This window comes from Abramis brama (genome assembly GCF_963993115.1).
Source record: "Abramis brama genome assembly, chromosome: 13".
Lineage (NCBI taxonomy): Eukaryota > Metazoa > Chordata > Actinopteri > Cypriniformes > Leuciscidae > Abramis > Abramis brama.
The window spans coordinates 30,968,915-30,988,696 of record NC_139975.1 but is presented as its reverse complement, the minus strand read 5'-3'; the positions used below and the strand labels follow the sequence as shown (position 1 = coordinate 30,988,696).

At 39.5% G+C, this 19,782-nt stretch overlaps 2 protein-coding genes across 2 annotated transcripts; one reads left to right on the top strand and one right to left on the bottom strand.

Moving 5' to 3' along the window:
* Positions 1 to 7,170: 7,170 nt before the first annotated feature.
* irg1l (immunoresponsive gene 1, like) lies at positions 7,171 to 12,922 on the bottom strand. The gene is made up of 6 exons (XM_084132962.1): positions 11,873 to 12,922; positions 11,438 to 11,501; positions 11,030 to 11,217; positions 10,679 to 10,771; positions 9,886 to 10,091; positions 7,171 to 9,283 (listed from the first exon to the last, which is right to left on the bottom strand). Exons 1-6 carry the CDS (start codon positions 11,888 to 11,890, stop codon positions 8,356 to 8,358), a joined length of 1,497 nt encoding a protein of 498 aa, XP_083989088.1. The 5' UTR covers positions 11,891 to 12,922; the 3' UTR covers positions 7,171 to 8,355.
* On the top strand, positions 12,312 to 17,956 carry LOC311094784 (uncharacterized protein). Its single transcript, XM_084132961.1, has 11 exons — positions 12,312 to 12,338; positions 13,412 to 13,594; positions 13,766 to 15,238; positions 15,317 to 15,409; positions 15,512 to 15,616; positions 15,709 to 15,818; positions 15,928 to 16,119; positions 16,229 to 16,391; positions 16,573 to 16,738; positions 17,162 to 17,256; positions 17,350 to 17,956. The coding sequence occupies exons 2-11, from the start codon at positions 13,438 to 13,440 to the stop codon at positions 17,433 to 17,435; spliced, it is 2,640 nt and encodes an 879-aa protein (XP_083989087.1). The 5' UTR covers positions 12,312 to 12,338; positions 13,412 to 13,437; the 3' UTR covers positions 17,436 to 17,956.
* Positions 17,957 to 19,782: the final 1,826 nt, after the last annotated feature.

The window sequence follows — 19,782 nt, the reverse complement described above, 5'->3', positions numbered from 1 at the left end:
GGTTCCCAGAACTCATGCTCCTCGTGACAGTCCCTCCCTGGCCCATTCCTCTGAGGAAGGATCTTCTGACTCAGAGACGGGGCACCCTTTGGCACCCGCGTCCGGACCTCTGGAAACTCCATGTCTGGTCCCTGGACGGGACGCGGAGGTTCTAGGTGACTTACCCCCAGAGGTACTTAACACCATCACTTCTGCGCTAGCGCCGTCTACGAGACGTGCGTACGCCTTGAAGTGGAACCTGTTTGTCGAGTGGTGTTCCTCCCGCAGAGAGGACCCCCGAAGATGTTCGATAGGGTCAGTGCTTTCCTTCTTGCAGCAAGGGTTGGAGCGAAGGCTGTCTCCCTCCACCCTTAAAGTACATGCTGCTGCTATTTCAGCATATCATGACCACTTAGATGGCAAAACAGTTGGGAAGCACGACCTGGTCGTCAGGTTCCTTAGGGGGGCGAGACGATTAAATCCTCCTCGTCCCCCCTCCATACCCTCTTGGGACCTTTCCCTGGTGCTTCGAGCACTTCAGGATGCTCCCTTTGAGCCTTTGCAGTCAGCAGACTTAAAGCTTCTCTCCTTGAAGACTTTGCTGCTGGTTGCACTGGCCTCGATCAAGAGGGTAGGGGACCTGCAAGCATTTTCGGTCGACGAATCGTGCCTAGAGTTCGGGCCGGGTGACAACCATGTTGTACTGAGACCCCGGCCTGGCTATGTGCCCAAGGTTCCTACCACTCCCTTTAGAGATCAGGTAGTGAACCTGCAAGCGCTGCCCCTGGAGGAGGCAGACCCAGCCCTGGCTTTGCTCTGTCCCGTTCGCGCTCTGCGTATGTACGTGGACAGAACACAAAGCGTCAGGACCTCAGACCAGCTCTTTGTTTGTTACGGAGGCCAGCAGAAGGGAAAGGCTGTCTCCAAGCAGAGGATGGCCCACTGGATAGTGGATGCCATCGCCTTGGCTTACGAAGCTCAAGGCGTGCCCTGCCCGCTCAGGTTGCATGCACACTCCACGAGAGGCGTTGCATCCTCCTGGGCGCTGGCACGTGGCTCCTCGCTAACAGAGATCTGTAGAGCTGCGGGCTGGGCGACACCTAACACGTTCGCTAGATACTATAGCCTACGTGTAGAGCCCGTGTCCTCCCGTGTTCTCACCCTAAACGGGTAGAAGCACTGAGAATACCGGCTCTGTCGGCTTGCTGCACCCTACTGTGCATCCTTATTGCTCCAGAGTTAAAACCTGTCGAGTCCTCCAAACACCCTCGGCCTGGACGTGGCGGAGCGTCCGGTGCCAGGCCTTTACCTGCTGAATCTTTGAGAACCGGGTCTAGGCTGGGTCCCATATGTGTGACCCTACGGGGATCCCATATGTGTATATCTTCCACGGCTGCTCTTAAACGGAAGCCTGTGTCTTTCCCTTGGGCTAAGTCACCCCTTATTCATATGCAGTACAACCCTTGGGTTAGTCCATATGTGTATTCCCACATAACTCTTCTTAAGAATGTGGTTTCCGCAGCGTTCCCTTCCCTCAATTCGGGCACGCTTCCCAGTGTTATCCAATAATCTCACTGTATGGGTTATCACGGAACAACAGTGAAGGATACTCTCGGTGTAAGCCCCTTCCTATCGTCCTTCCAGGCAAGAAGGTGTAGAGGCTTACTCAGGGCGCTGGATGGGGTGCAGCAGCTGTGGCACTTTGGTAGGGATTCCTATTCGTCGTTCACCACGACGTACGTCGTAGTGACCGAACGATAGGGAACGTCTCGGTTACATATGGTAACCCTCGTTCCCTGAGGGAGGGAACGGAGACGTACGTCCCGCTGCCACATCTGCCGCTACCCGCCGGGGCGACCAGCTTTTTCAGGCTTGGCTCCTCAGCAAAAAACTGAAGTGCAATCTCACCAGCTGCTCGTTAAATACCCGCGCTGCGAGGCTGCACAGCTGATGCAAATGATTGCACGCCAATGTGTATTGGCTTGTTTAGTTTCACTCGAAGTAGATTGGCCTCTCTAGCGAGATTCCTATTCGTCGTTCACCACGACGTACGTCTCCGTTCCCTCCCTCAGGGAACGAGGGTTACCATATGTAACCGAGACGTTACTGTTATATTGTAAACCACAATGAAGTGGTTCCGATTACAAATTACTCGGTAACACTTTACAATAAGGTTCATTAGTTAACTAACATGAACTAACAATGAGCAATATATTTGTTACAGTATTTAATAATCTTTGTTAATGTTAGTTAATAAAAATACATCTGTTCATTGTTTGTTTTTTTCATGTAAGTTCACAGTGCATTGACTTATGTTAACAAATACAACCTTTGATTTTAATAATGTATTAGTAAATGTTGAAATTAATATGATTAAGATGAATAAATGCTGTAGAAGTATTGTTCATTCTTAGTTCATGTTATCCATGGTAGTTAACTAATGTTAACTAATGAACCTTATTGTAAAGTGTTACCAATTACTCAACACATTATGTTTTGGAATCATAAGATTATTGGAGTCACTTAGCTATGTCTTTGACTTCAAAATCCATCTAGTAAAGATTTTAACCAGCGTCCAGACCTGTTCCCGGAGAGCCACTCGAACTTTCCTGCAAAGTTAATCTCCAACTCTAATCAAACACACCAGAACAAGCTAATCAAGCTTGTCTACTAGACATTTCTGGGCAAGTGTGTTCCAGGCTGGAGCTGAACTCTGCAGGACACTGGCCCTCCTGGAGCACAATTGGACTTCCCTAACTTTAGCCATTAATAACTCAAAATGATCAAGTAAAATACTGAGGCTGTGGAAAATACCCATAAGCCCTTGCAGTTGTACTGTATGTGTATACACTCAAAAGTATTGAGCTGAATCAAGAATGTTCAATCACTGACCCAGAGTCAGAATTTATCTTTTAGGGTCTATACATGTTATAATATTTTAAAATGTGTTCTATTTAAATTTGCTTCTATTTGCCACTGCCCTGACCTTTATTTAAAATTCACTCTTTGAAGGGACACACAGAGGAAAATTCCAAGGGTAGCACTTTATTTTACTGCCTTGTTCTCCGTGTAATTACTGTACATATACTGTATAATGTACAACTTGGTAATAACTAGGTACAGTAACCCTAAAGATAAGTCCATGTAGACGCTTTTTATTACTCAGTTTTCTTGAGTACACCGTAGATAATGTGCAACCAAAGCCAAGTCCATTTTACTTGAACCAAGTAAGTTTACTTTGATTTTTTAAGGCCAGTGGTTTGAATGCTAAGGTCGGATAATTCCTTTGGCAACACTTTGCCATTGCGTTTAAGGCATAATGATAAAATGTATACCTTGAATGAAGGTAATGAAAATACGTGCTGTCCATATGGATATGTAACTTCCCAGCCTTTTTACATTCTTAATGGTTTTACTGAAATTCCTCATAACTGAACACTCATCCGGATTTCTCATGTTAATCTGATTGATTATTGTGTTTCCATATTCCCTGCGCATTTCATCTTGTTTTATTATCTTACTGACAGCTTAGTGACTCCATCAGTTCTTTAAGAGTCTTATTATGTGAGGTTTGATCGATAGTAATTTGTTATTTGCTTCTTTTTTTTTATAAATGGAAAATACTGATGTCCACCTGTCCGACTTACAGTAGCACCAAGCAGTGTTCAAAGATTTCCTCATTGCGATCAAAACAGATTAGAAGACTATGGGTACTGAGTTCCTGTAAAGCCCAGGTTTTAAAAGTTAAATCTTTCTCTTCCTTCTTCTTGAAATAACAATGAATCAAATGTGTTTAAGATACGTGAGCCTCTAATCAGAGTTTCTTCTATTCATGCATTACTGTAAACCCATTCGCAATCTTTTCAGTATATATTTTTACGATTTGTCCTTAATAAAAAGCAGTCACGAAGGCCCCTGCGGTGCCCAATCAGGCTTTGAAGAAACTGTAAAGCTTCAGTTTGTTGGACTCCCTTCCCACAAATGAATGAACTTCCTTCTTTTATTGTGTTTGTTCAATCTTAACGATTCAATTTATCAAGCTATTTTCAAATGGTTTGCCAAAGTTTATTTATTTAGTAACTACTCGTAAACCACTCTCTGTTGACATTGGATTGACGTTTCAAGATAATCCATTAAGTGCTTCCAGCTTCCTTATTTAGGAATCAGTTCTCAGAAATTCCTACTGACTGTGTCACTTTCTCTCGAGTGACACTGTTATTGTGTGAATATTAAAAATAGTCCAGTAAAATGTAAATCATTAATCAATCTTTTGACAGCATACGGAAATCACCTACTGGATATGTAGGTGTCTGTATATGACCAAAACACAGTTTTTCCCCCAAGTATTTTGTTTTGTCTACGAATGTAAGAAAAAGTCTCCTGATGATTAATCAGTAAAACAGACAAAGATACGATGTGACGCATGACACAATGAAACCAAAATTCTTTTCTATTTTTTTGGTTTCATTTTAAGGAAGTTTTAAAATACAAAATCTTTCTTTCAATTCATAGTTAACAATTTGTATTCATCAATAGACTATTGTATGTGTCTCATAGCTCCTAACTGGAAGTATCTCTCCCATAGCAATTGACATTGACGACACTCCTCACAATAGATGATGCATTGATCACAGATGCTGAAACCAAATAAACAAATGCCATTTGTGGAGTAAGATGAGAACAATCATCTTATATTTCTGAATGAAAGCATACAAAAAGAAAAATGATCATCTCACGGGACAGGAAAAACGAAACTGGTGAGCGTCCCAAGGGAGGACACTATTGCGTGTTCAACACTGTACAATACATGAATCACTAGGAACAATGTTGGAAATTCTGCAAGATTCCAAATTATTTTTAGCTCTTCTGTCTTCACAACATGACATGTCATTGAGGGCGAGAAGTTTCTTCTACGTTATGTGGTACAGTAATACACTGATTGGCAGGAAAGACACCTTTTGATCAGCTAACCTATGTCCTGAACCACTTTACTGGAAAGTAGTAATTTAGCGGACAATTGTAATAGTGTCCAAAGTACATTTATTACAGGAACAATATCCCTGGAGCAACCTGGCATTAAGTGGCTTCTTCAAAGGCTCATGACTCCTTTCAAGGAATTAACCACAACAATGAACTTGAAACTCACCACACCTTTTTTTATTGGTAACACTTTATTTTGATGGTCCCTTTTGAACATTCTGTTGACTATAAGTAACTTTGCAACTACATGTCAACTAACTCTTATTGGAGTATTAGTGTACTATCTGCTTAATATCTGATAACTCTTTATTGTGATGGTCCTCCAACAGACACTCTACTGACTATAAGTAACTTTGCATCTACATGTCAACTTAATCTAACCCTAACCCTACCAGTCTACTAATACTCTACTAATACTCTAATGAGAGTTAGTAGACATGTAGGTGCAATGTTACTTCTAGACAACAGAATGTGTTAAAGGGACCATCAAAATAAAGTGAAACATTTTTATTTTATTTTAATGGCTGCAACACACTCCAAAAAAGTTGGGACAAAGGCAAAATAAAAGTGAAGCAATTATATGATATCCAAGTTAAACGTTTTTTTTTAAACAGTCCACAATGAGCAGGTGAATTGGTAATAGATGAGGGAATCATGGGTGTGAAAGAGCTTCTCTGTCTTTTCGAGCAAAGATGGGTCATGGCTCACCAATCTGTGCCAAATTTCATGAGAGAATTGTCAAACAATTCAAAAATCAAATTTCTCAATGCAAGATTGCAAAGAATTTACGTCTTTCGCCATCTACCATAATATTGTGAAAGGATTCAGGGAATCCAGAGAAATCTCAGTCTGTGTAGGGCAAGGCAGGAGACCAGCTGGAATCTCTGTTACGCAAGGAGAAAGCATGTTCAAAACACAGATTCCCCCAAGTTCTCTGGGACGAGCTCCCCAGACAGCAACATAGTGTCCGCCCAGATCCGGCACACACTATGTTGCTGTCTGGGTCATTTCAGATGGTCTAAAACACAGTGGAAATGTGTGCTGTGGTCAGATGAGTCATGTTTCAGCTTGTTTTTGGAAAAAATGGACAATGAGTTCTCAGTCCCAAAAACGAAAGGGACCATCAGTTCTTTAAGAGTCTTATTATGCGAGGTTTGATCGATAGTAATTTGTTATTTGCTTTTTTTTCTTTCTTTTTTCTTCTTTTTTTTATAAATGGGAAATGCTGATGTCCACCTGCCCGACTTACAGTAGCACCAAGCAGTGTTCAAAGATTTCCTCATGATACAACAAAGACAGTAAAGCCCTTGCGATCAAAACAGATTAGAAGACTATGGGTACTGAGTTCCTGTAAAGCCCAGGTTTTAAAAGTTAAATCTTTCTCTTCCTTCTTCTTGATATAACAATGAATCAGATGTGTTTAAGATATCTGAGCCTCTAATCAGAGTTTCTTCTATTCATGCATTACGGTAAACTTTGTTTTTTATCCAGATTTTCATCAGCGACAGGTGCAAAGGCAAACAATTATCATGGCATCATCCGTGCAAACAGTATGGGTGACTTGCAAATGTGTGAAGGTACCTTTGACATGGAGGCATATATTTGGATGATAAAGACACAAAAACTGCCATCAAGATGACATCTTTCCTGAGAAGCAAGTCAATGCCAGGCTCATTCTGCACATGCTAAAACTGAGTGGTTTCTTAAACACTCTACACCATAAAATGGATGTGCCTGACTGTCTGTCTACAGTCCAGATCTGTCTCTTATTGAAAATGTTTGGCCCATCATGAAAAGGAGAAGAGCAGATGTATTTTATCTTTCTTATTGTCATATTTTATATGTCTTTCTACTAGCAAAACAGCAATAATTAGTATCCTCGATTCCCCCAAAATTAAAAAGTGTAAAAAAAAAAAAAAAAAAAAGGTAATGTGACACAGTGGTAACCCAGACAGCAACATAGTGTCGGCCCAGATCCGGCCCACATCTGGTACGTGTGGAATCCATATGTAGCAGATGTGGGCCGGATCAGGGGCGACACTATGTTGCTGTCTGGGAAACATGCCTCTGTCCCAACTTTTTTCGGAGTGTGTTGCAGTTATCAAAATCAAAATTTGTTTATATTTACAAAATACAACAAAGTTGTTCAGTGAAAACATTGTAAATGTTTTCTTTGTACATTTGTCATTTAAATAAAGGCTCACGAGAATTAACAAATCACAGATTCTTGATTTTATTTCATTTTACAAAATGTCCCAACTTCTCTGGAAATGGGGTTTGTAATGTCAATGTCACTATATCGCAAGTGGTGTTGTCGTTACATATAAGGCAATATATTATTATCACATATATACATCCTCAGGATATATGAAGATATAAGTTTATACCATGCATGAAATAGCCATAGTTAAATTAGAATAACATATATGTAAAAAATAAAAAAAAAACAGGAATAATGATTTGATTATATTTACCTCATATTAGTGTGTAATGCAAATTCATTTTTAAATGGTTATGTTTTATTGCCATACAAGCTCCTACCATGTTCCAAATCATTACATTTTGATGGGCCCCATAGACCTACATTTTTACTTTTACTGGAAAAACCTTTCTGGGAAAATGCTAAATTTGGCTCTGAATTTCTGTTCAATCCCATTACGCTGTGATATTCAAACACCATCATGTATTTTTTGCCTTAAATCCTTAACATTTTGCCCTAAATCATATTTCAATAAAAGTAGAAGATATCTAGCAATAGCTTAAGCCTGCATGATCTCAGATGCACAAGATCCAACTAGCGGTCTATCTGGTTTGGACTTGCCAGAAATAACAAAGACCTGAAGTCGTGCCAATACCTACTTTCAGTTTGTAGCCAAACATGTTTGATTGTTGTAATTCATCCCATTGAGGTATAACATTTTGCAGCCCCACTACATATACCATAAACATACAGTAATGTAGACTCCCAGACTATTTCAATTTTATGTGTGTTTATATGACAAAATGTATGGTGGACAAGAAATCATGTATAGTAATACATTTTGAAGTTTATTGAGTTTCATTCTAAACAAGATTTTACAAAAAGCAGAAGTCATTAAGAAGATTCTTTTATATGATATATAAAAAGAGCTTTTAATATTATATTTACAAACATATATTCAATTTTTGTCATTTTGTGAAATAATGTAAATAAATATTGTAAAAACATGAAAACAGACATCCACAGCAGGAAAATAAGAAGGTTTGTACTGTTAGTCTACAGTATGTACATCAAGAAAGAGTGTAACATGTTTGGGTAGTACTTCTATTAAATAAATACAAGTAGCTGTGTTTCACAAAAATTCTATATTCATATTACACTATTGGTGTCATTTTGTAATAAAAGCACCAAGCTGTTTACTGCAGTTGAGTTAGCAGTGGTTTACAGTCATCTAGATGCTCCAGGCCTTCGACAGCTTCGATCAGGCTCTCCACCCTCTCATTGGACAGAACTGTGCCTGCATTGTTACAGAACTTATTGTGCAGGCTTTCTTGGCTAAGTGGGTTCCTCCAATGGCCGTAGAAGGTGTCACATCGCCCTTTTAGGACATCTCCACTTACCAAGGTAACCTCCACCTCACCGTACATTATGTTGAAATTGGCCGGGTTGTCGTGGGGGTGCTCCAAACGGACGCGGGAGAGGAGCGCATGAAGTTCGGGCCGTTGGATGGCTTCTGGGTGGAAGGACTGCACTGTGACTTCTCCATCCAACAGGGCAGTGCAGGCATTAAACTGGAAGGAGTGTCGCGCCTGGTGCTCTGTCTCCGGGAATGGACGGTTGATGTACTTGGAGAGCGGCACCCTAAGCAGGATATCCTGCACCAGGTTTGGAGAAACGCTGCCTCCTCTCAGGCCAACCAGGGTCTTGTGCACAACAGCGGCAGCATCAGCGATCCAGTGCATCCCCAGGTGTGCGGGAAAGCGCTTGAAAGCGATGTCTTGTTTCTCTAAGAGGAAGCTGTGCTCATCCCTCTCGGGGGACGGGATGGGGTGCGGGGCGTAGTCTTCATAGAAAGCGCTGAAGCCAGCTACGCCAGGCACTGCATCCAGGACCAGAGGACTTGCTTCCAACCCACGAGATGCCAGCAGGGCTGCTTCGAGCCCGAGGCGCGAAGCGTTTCCGATGTGTAGAGGTTTGGATTGTGTGGCGGCGTTAGCCATTGGCGCACCTGCCAAAGATGCAGCGATGGCCAGGGCATTACTGCACTGATTGAGGTCCAGAGAGAGGAGGCGAGCACAGGCAGCAGCACTACCCAGAGTTCCCACCACACTGGGAGGATGAAACCTAGCAGAGAAGACAGAGAAAGAGCATTTTTATTTTACAAGCTTGGCCATTCTCAAGACAATACAGAGCCACAAAACTGTCTAAATGTTGATCAGCTGATCAGAATATAAGTGGTGCTTGCCTGTGCAAAGCCCTCCACAACTGTAAATCCAATCCCAAGCCCATCCTGGCCTCTAAATATGACTCTGTTCTTTTCTATTGTTTGCCATGGTAAAATCCCCTAAATGTCTAAAATAGTAATAGTAAAATTATCTTGTACTCAATAAATCACAATATTTTTTTTTGTTTACACTTTATAGCTACCAGACATGATCTTAGAACACTGCTGGATTCTGTTTTCAGAGTACTCAGGAAATAACAGATTATAAGTGTTTAACTATATTCTCGGAGCACAAACAGAACTGCTCTGCATAAACACCTGTCTGAAGGAGCCTTGACAACCTTTCACATGGAATCTGCAGCGTTCTTACCCACCTAGCTCTCTGTTTGTCTATGACCTCAAGCAATACCCATGCTGTTATACTGCCATATTCAGGCTGTGCTGTATAGTTATCGCTCTCAGTCACTTTAGTTGAGAATGAGACAAAGAAATTGACTCTAACCTCTTAGGGATATTGTGAGCCTCCCTGGAGAATCTCATCAGTCGACCCTGTACTTCGATGCCCACATTGAAGGCAATTAGAAAGTCGAGCCCACTTGGTTTGCTGTTCTTTTGCAACATGTCACTTATAGCCAGGAGTGCAGGCAGAACCGCTCCAGAGGGGTGGGTTGCAGGGTGCCAAGTGTCATCAAAGTCCATTGAGTGAGCCTGTGGAAAACCAAAATGTCAATCAATGTCTAGAGTAAAGACTAGAGTACTCTTTATTGTGGCTGTCCTGGGATGATGGTTTGTGTTTCTAAATCTCACTGCACATAGTCTCAGAAGACCATGTCATAGCCTTCAGATAGCTTCACAAGCGTAGCCAAAATGCCACAGGGAAAAGGAAAAAGCTGTGCATGACTACCGATAGTATGAGCAAGACCCAATAACCCGGTCTGTCTAGTTTCTATAATCTGACACTTCCTGAAGAGGGTGTACATACTAGACTTTAGCATGGATGTTGCTGTAGACCATAAAAGTTTCACAGTGCTGAGGTTTCATGACTTATTAGAGTTTTTTTTCTTCTTTTTTTGTTTTTTTTTCTCATTTCCACATTTGGAATGATGATGAATGTTACAAAACAAGATTATAATTTCATGATTAATTGACTGTCTGTCCGGATACTAATTTCAGGATCTGCAGAACAGGACTTTCTGGAGAAACACTGAGAATGTGTCTAGGATGTTGAATCACTCTTCCAGTGTAAGATAAACTAAGAACTGCAATGACATCACAATGCACTTCATTATACTTACTGCAACTCCATTGACAAAAGCTGAAAGGGTTGGAGAAAGCTTCACACCTTGGCGCCCATAGACAAAGCTGACGTCATCAGAAGCATACATGTGCTTGGGAAAGAATGAATGAAATAAATGAAATAAATGAATGGTCATTAGATCCAATTCATTCACACATCAACAAACAAATTAGAAGTGTCCGACATCACTCTCTGTACACCATTGATAAACCATGTCCAGGGAAGAATTGCACTCTGTTAAGTCTTGGCATCACTCAATTCTACTGAAAAATGCTGTTCTCTCAATGATTGAAAAACATGTTGTTTTCTCTAAAGGTAAGTATTATTTACTATTGGCCTTGTGCCCTACCTGGCAGTGCTGAAGGGCCAGTTCAAACACCTCAGTGTTGCTTCCCAAAAGCCCAACGCCGATGCTGTCCAGAATCATGCGTTTGCTGCGCTGCAGCACGGTTGGTGACAGATGCCTTGGTTGTACGCTCTGAATAAACCTGCCAAAGCTGCTGGTCACTGTTTCCTCAGGGGCAGGACGCTCTGCCACTAAAAACAGACAAGAAACAGTGTAAATGAACACTGAAACAATTTCCTTTGCTGGATAGCACTCATCCTGAGTGCCAATGACTGTCCTAGATTAGCCGATTCAGTCTACATAAATTCCAGACCCTAAATAAAAGTCTAGACTTTCACTTTTCTTTTCTGCCATGAGTTAACAAACAGCAGTTTACTGAAAATAAGGCTGTGACAAGTAGAGCTTGCTCACCATCTAGTGCAGACTTATGGAGTCCTCGAGCAGCAGAAAAAGCAGACAGGCATCTGGTAGATCTCTGTACAAACAATTATATTTGAGTGTCTCAGCTCTATAGTATGTACATACAGTATATTTAGTTAGTGTATAGTGTATGTTTTGTTCTCTTTTAAGTGTACCTTAAAAGCACTGCTAAAAAGCCTAGTCAAATACAATATAAAAACATTCTTTATTTAGTAATATTTTCTGAAAGTTTTTTCTTATATGAAACATAAAAAAAACCCTATTAAACTCTAATTCTAAACAGTCTGGCTTCAATAAGACACTTCATAAAAAAATCCCGTAATTTATAAAACTTACACTTTATTTTTTCTTTATGCAACGAACAATCACACATAAATCTAGAAATTACACATCTATGACAACATGATAGCACAAAATTGTCTCTACCTGTGCAACTGAAAGCATGTTGTCAATTTTTGTTCAGAATCTGGATACGAAGAGGCTTGATATCTGTTTGTTGATTCGAAGTTGAAGAAAGACTGTCTTCTTTTCCCTATCTCAGTGTCGAGATGGAATGATTGAAGGTCGATGATGATGATGTGCTAGAGTCAGGTGTGTCCACATCTCCTTTTTTATACAGTTCTGGACCACAAAAGATGATGACACACCCACTGAAGAACTGAGGAAGGGCTGGAATTCCCAAGTTTTGTTTATTTTTAGCTTCATAGGTGGGATTTCGCAGCAGGAAACAAACTGTCTCGTGAAAAGGGTCAATGATGTCATCATTTGTAAGACCAAGGGTTGGTTGACATCACTGTAACTCCTCCCAGCTTCCATGAGGATGTTTCTATAAACTTAAAGCTTTCTTCACAAGCATCTCAATACTTCATTACAGATCAAGGATTCTCATTAGGTAAGTTTCTTTTTTTTAAATGTTAATGTAGTTGTGTCTATTTATTTAAAGTGTGTATGCACGCATAGGCTTGTTCCATAAACATAATGATTTTTATACTGTACAAACTGTATATTCTATCTCATAAACCTACCCAATTACAGAAAACTTTCAGCATTTTTACATTTTCACAAAAACATTTATTATGATTTATACTGTTTTCCTCATGGGGACAAAAAAAAAAAAAAATCCTCACAAGGTCAAAAACTTCTGGTATTACTATCTTTGTGGGAACATATAATATTGAAAATATACACAATAACATTAACATTTCATTGCTCACTCAGTTATGATTACGTTACTATGTTAAAAATATGTTGAAAAGTTGACATAAAAGTCTGTTCAAACTTACTGTGAGTTTATCCTCAAGCATTGTCCACAGACAGCTATCTGTGTATGATGACACCTGTCTGCTGGCTGTTTGAGATGAAACTGTACCGTCACCTAGACTGTAATTCTATAAATCTTCAGCCAACAGTCACATCTGTGTCAGAGAGGCAGTTTTTGTGAAAAGCTTTTGCCTCCTGCTCAGCTGTTTGCTGAATAGACACCTGTGTTGCTTACTTACGGAGGGGAGGGAGAATATGAAACTAAACACACCCATAAATAGGCTGTTTAGTGCTCACTCAAGAGATAAATCTTTTGGCACATCTTAACGAGGCTTTGACAGGTTTCATTTCATGAAGTTTTTTAATAATCTTTTATATCACATAGACTAAATTTATTTGTAGACATGTTTGTAGACATGTTATATATGTCCCACCACTAAAAGTACAGAATACAGAAAGTACATTTTAGCATGCTGATTAAATGGCTTATATCAATCAGTTAAAAGTAACTTTTATTAACCTGGATACATTCATAATGTCAATCAATTTGGGCTGATAAAATCAGGAAAAAATATTTAAGCACACTGGGAATTAATTATTAATGTTTCAATGTTTGCCTGATCAAAATATCATTTTGCCACAAATGTTAGAATTAGTATTTTTTATGATCATATATTTATATATTATCCAACTTAATTCTATCAGCAAAAGCTACACTTAAGGGGAAGTTCATGGCATCGGCGAGTGACTTTCCGGCAAGTTTTTATGGTGAGCCAGGAGTGCTTGGGCTCCTTGCCAATGGCATCAGTGCTTTCCTGGTCCTACTGCAGAACTTCCATGGTGCCAGGACTGGCATTACTGCAGAGGGAGTGGAGAACATATTAGCAGGTCATTGTTTTGTCATTTTAATTTAACAAACAACTTGTAAGAATTATACATTTATATGCTAATAGCAGAAAATAATGCATTTTTGCATTTTAGTTTGTGCAATACTCCAGACAGCTTACTTCCTTGAACATCATGCATCCCTTTCTTTGCATCTTATGTCAATTTATACAGGTGTTCATCTCATTCTGATTGGTGGAGTGTGTCAGCTTGTGGCAGGTTTGCTGTCTTTCCGAAAATATGACCATCTGAGTGGAACGTCATTTGTAGGATACGCAGCTCTGTGGGGGAGCTATGGGGCCACAAGAATTTTTCTAGGTGCCAACCAAAGTCCAATGACTCAGTCTAATGAATCAACAATGATAAACAGCACATTTCAAAATCTGCTCACAAACACTAGTGTCAATAACACCGACATTCCAATGTACATCAAGGAGTCTGCCATAGCTGGGCTGGTACCTTACATCCTGCTTTCCTTTCTACTGGCCTTCTGTTCAGCAACAGTAAACTACATCATGCCCTTTGTGTTCGGGGCCATCACCCTCACACTGATATTTGAGGCTGTGGGTCTGGTAGGAAGGTGGGCTTTAGTGGTCTCTGGGATTCTGGAGCTCCTAATCCTGCTCTTTGCCATATATGGCTCATCAGCACTGCTAATCAAGGGATTGGCCCAACGCTACGTGCTGAAGGGTTTTGGAAACCCTCTCTTTAATGTGCTGCTCCTAGGAACCACCAATGCTAGCAGCTCCCAAAGCTTGGGCCAAGAGAAGAAGAAGAACACAAAATATGCCGAACCTATGGCCTTGGGATTCTTCTGCGACACAGTCTCACCATTTATATTCGCATTCTACGCCTTTGGCTACTTCCCGTCGATCCCAGTAGCTGCCATCTGGATAAGCATTAATTCTGCTGCTCAGCTTCTATCAAGCTATTATGCATATCTGCGTCAAGACTGCTACCATGCAACCAAGTTTGGCCTGCACTGCGTGTTTTGGTTGGTGAAGACCTGGGAAGAGTATGTGGTTACAGAAACCATTGGCCGGACTGAAGCTGGTGAAGTAAGGCATGCCATGGTTGGCAACTGGTTCTTCCTGTCTGCTGCTTTGGTTTTCTGCGTTGCAAGTCTAAACAAAGACACTCTTGAGCTAGTTCACAATTCATTTTTTGTCCTGGTGACCATATCAACCATCTCCCAGATTCCCATCGACAGGTACTACATCTTTTTTGGAGTGACCTGCTCCCTCTTCACTCTCTTATCCTTCTATGGCACTTTTGCACGCCTCATCAACACTATTGCTGAGAAGTCCTTGATTCCAGTTGGACCCCAGCCTGTCTCCACTGAATCCCTGCAGAAATATCTCAGTTACCTAAAGAGATCTAAACTGGATGAGCCTGAAGATAAAGGTGCACAGCTCCCCGATGCTTTATTCTACCTTTGCAATGGAGTGGCCGCACTCTCAGCCATTCACAGCAGTCAGTCCGGCCTGGCGTTTTTCGACCTAACTGTTCCCTGGGTACTCATCCCAGGAGCTATTATCCAGGCCTACGTCAGTCGACTACAAGTACTAGGTGGCCAGAGATTTGGCTCTGTCATTCCCTCGTTCTATGTGGCTATTTGGGCAACTTGGAGCTGGTTTAGGTTTGCAGGTATGAAAATGTAAGATTAAAACAAATACTTGGCTAAAAATTTGGGTACAATTCTAAGATTCATATTTTTTCCTGCAGGACATCGTTTGCAAATATCCACAGAGTCAGCAAACGGATTTGCAGCTGGGGCAATAGCATTCCTGGTCATTAATGCTTTCTTGATTCTAGTTGGTAGGTTTGTTTACTAATACATTACATACATCCTCACTTCTGACTTTTGCCGTTTGAAGGATTGTGAATTGGACCTTCTTTTTTTTCTTTTTTTTTTTACAGCAACCTATGGCAATCTAGTTCTCTTGGCATTGACCACTGTCATGGAGGTCATCATAGTTTGTTTTCTCCTCTCTACATTTAGAAGACTGCCCTATCAGTTAGAAGGTACAGAAATACATTTTGTTAAGAAAAGCATTGTAAAGAAATGAAACAATGTGTACAAGTTACCTCACATTTTCTTGAAACTCTTTCTTTAGTTGCTATGCTAGCAATTTTCGCCATCATATGTTTGTATGGCATGCTAGCATCCCTTGTGAACGCCATCTTCTCCAAGACCCTGATACCAGTTGGACCTTCCCTTATCAAGGTATTATATTTTAATAATGATGACAAAGTGCTTGTGAAGTTTTTAATTATGTTATACATTCATGGTTAGACAAAACACTCCAACTGATTAACATCTGCTTTTTTCGAAGGACAAAAAAAAGAAGAAATCTGAGACCACATATCCATGTTTCATTGCTAAGTCTCGGGAAACCAGCGGACTCCTCAAGATTGCAAAATTGTTGGAAAACAATGGAGTGTGTGGTATCCCTACAGATACAGTCTATGCATTGGCTGCTTCATGCAAGAACCCCAGTGCAATTGAGAAGATCTACAGTATCAAAGTACACGCCAACACAAACGCTTTGAAACATAATATTCTTTTACAAATGATCAGCTGCCTGTGCGCTTTGTCAGCTGACCCACTGACTCATAAACCTTTCTCTTCGGTAGGACCGTCCTGCAGAAAAGCCCATTTGTATCTGTATCTCAAGTGTGGAGCAACTTGTGGCAGCCAAACCTCCCTTCAGTCCTTTGCTGTGGGAGTTCATGAGAAACGTCTACCCGGGAGGCATTAGTTGCATTGTCCCGAAAGGCGAATGGCTCCTCAAACTTGGTAAGGTTATAAACACGCATTAACATTTTGTAATTACACCTAACCTAACCCTAACTCTAACTCTAATCAATCTTGGGACAATCAACAAACCAAATTAAAACTTTACTAAGAGAACATTTTCAGGAATCTGTGATGATTATCTATTATCTCCAATCATTTTCAATGGTCCTATTGTTCACAGGTGTGGGTCCTGCATATGACCGTGTGGGGACCAGAGAAAGCATTATGATAAGAGTACCTGACCACACTGCTACTGCTCACCTGTGTGAATTCACCGGTCCATTGGCCATTACATCAGCCAATCCCAGTGGAGAAGCTGACAGTACACATCATGATATGGTCATCAAGTAAGTTTAAAAAGCCCCAACAATAGTTAGAGGTGAAGGAATACAAACTTCACAAATCAAATGCATTGTACATGGAATTGTATTAAATTAATAAATAATGTAGCCCAAACAAGGGAATATTATAGGGTTTTAAGGTTTGAGATTTTACATAATTCAGGCTGTTACCTTGAAACAACAAACCACAATACTCTAATGTTAGGCACAATTAGCAGTGTGTTCTACGATCAAAGGTTTACCTCTTATATTAAAGCATACCTCTTCAGAAGCCAACTTTATTATTAGGAAGGATGTATTCACTGCTGGTTGTGACATTTTATATTAAAACAATAATTGCAATAGAAACACATGTTAGATTTGGCAGTGTCGCCTGATTGCTGGTCTCAAGGGTTAATTGGAGCATTGTTTTCTTTTGTCCTGAAACAGCCGTCTTGGCCACAAGATTGAAGGAGTCCTGTGTGACGGAGAATCTAATGAGGTGGTGGCGTCAACTGTAGTGAACTGCCTCAAAATTGATGAAGGTAAACTGATATCCCAAAGAGCTTATATCATGTCATAATAATATATATACATATTCCATTATTAATAATAACATGCATTTTGTTCATTTCCAGGAACTATCAGCATTCTCCGTGAAGGTTGTGTACCTGCTTTGAAAGTGAGGCAGATTTTTGATCAAGTAAAAAGCAACATGCTATAGGATTTCTACTAACATCAGCTTCAACCTCTAATTATTGTCTTTAACGTGAAGGATGTTTCATTTTGCACATGAAGAGAAAACTTTGACACATCTAAACAAGTCAATTTTGATCTCACTTGCTCAAATGTATTATCAGTTATTCTGAGCAAGTATCACCATGAAAACATTACGTGAGCAATGTTAAAGCTCATATTAAGTGAGCGTTATAGCTACATAAACCTGTTACTGTAGTGCTGTGTGAATTTACTGTATGTTTGCCAATGGTTTTGAAGGTTTAAATGTGTTGTAATACTGAACTGTTCTTTTAATTTATTGTTATTTATATATTCTTTCAATGGATCATTCCTTTGTTGATTAAGAGTAAACATCAACGAGCAATTCAACCAGAGTGAGTGAAAATGCATTTGAATATTATCTTTGTAAAGAATGCTTTGTGTATATTGCGAAATCAGACACTGTATGCATGAGATTACTGTTTAATAAAATACTGGTATATAAAGATTTGTTTTGTCATGAACATCAATGTTGGTCTTATACAATGACTTCACAATGCCAAGTTTTCATGTTGTTTGCAGTAGAACCAAACAAAATCAGTGAAGACAAGAACAGAACACACAAAACACATGGAACAATATACAAAACACAAGGAAAAATGTAACACTTCAGAATACTGCCCTGTATAATATAATATTAACATTATAGTAACTACTATTAACTAATAATAAACTCTGATTAAGGAATTAGTAAGTAATAGTGCTTAGTCGAATGTGGTAGTTCATCATTAGATAATCAATAACAACTGTTTTTTCACACCTATAAGAGGACTACTAAGAACTACTATATACAGGTTCATAATTAATGTGAATAATGCATAATGTATAATTAATTCTAAAGTGAAGGTAATGGTAACCCACTAGTAACGTCATGGTTGCTGTGTTGAACACTCTCGAAGATGAAGGAGAACAAATCCAAGAGTGTTTATTTTAAATCCAACAACTTAAATCCAACAAATTGCAAGGGAAAACAATACCACACAACTAAAATATGACTAACGCCAGACAAAGAAACAAAACGAAACTGAGGGTATAAATAGAGAGCAAACACAAGGGCTAAAAAACAAGGAACATCTGAACTGAATGAATCAAACAATGTGTAACTATGTGAACAAACAGTCAGCAAACAGAAAGAACAGAACTACCGTATTGTTCTAAATATAAGACGTGTCAAATTAAACATTTAAACATTTAAAAAAAATGCAATATGAAAATTATTTTCAAATAAAGAATTTTCTTTAAAAGAAAAGATTTTGACTTCAAAAGGCCTTCAAGGTACATCTTGAAAGAAGGGTTGTCTTATATTCGGAACAATTACCATACTAGAAAACTATGAAACTCAGGCATGAATGGAACAGAAGACATGACAAAAACAAACTCATAATGTGACAATAATGACTCAAGTATTACCAAATCCTTCAGAAGGAATTACTAATTATTTGGATCAGTATTCTAAAGTGAAAAGCATGACAAATCCCTGGTAATGTCTCATCACTGTCATTGTAAGTCATTGTAAGGTTTTTGATAGTAATTCCTTCTGATATTATTTGGTAACACTTGAGTCACTACTGTGTGGTTCCCATGATCTTCACTTTAGAATTAATTACACATTATGCATTATTTACATTAATGTTGAACCTGATCCAAATAATTAGTAATTCCTTTAGAATTATCTAGAAACACTTGAGTCATTACTATCCAAATCCTTACAAAAAACTCTTAAAAAAGCTTACAATGACGTCAGTCAATATTAGGGAGTTACCATGCTTTTCACTTTAGAATAACGATCCAAATAATTAGTAATTCCTTCTGAAGGATTTGGTAATATTCGAGTCATTATAAGTGGATTACCATGATCTTAACTTTAGAATTAATTACACATTATGCATTATTTACATTAATGTTGAACCTGTATAGTAGTTCTTAGTAGTCCTCTGGAAGGTATGATAATATGATTGTTTTTTTTAGAATTAAGCAATAGGAAATAGAGATTCTAATTATTAGACCAAAACCCCCCCGCACGTAATAACCTGTCTAACGACTGATGGCTGCTCTGTCAAGTCTTCGTCATCAGTTAGGAACCTGGGTGTGCTCTTTGACACTGAGACACATTCCTAACATCTGTAAAACCACATTCTTTCATCTTAAATTTATGTCTAAATTATGAAATATGCTCTTAATGACAAATCAGGAAATGTTAGTTCATGTGTTCATGACATCAAGGCTAGATTATTGTAATGCTCTACTGGGTGGTTGCCCTGCACGCTTAATAAACAAACTACAGCTGGTCCAAA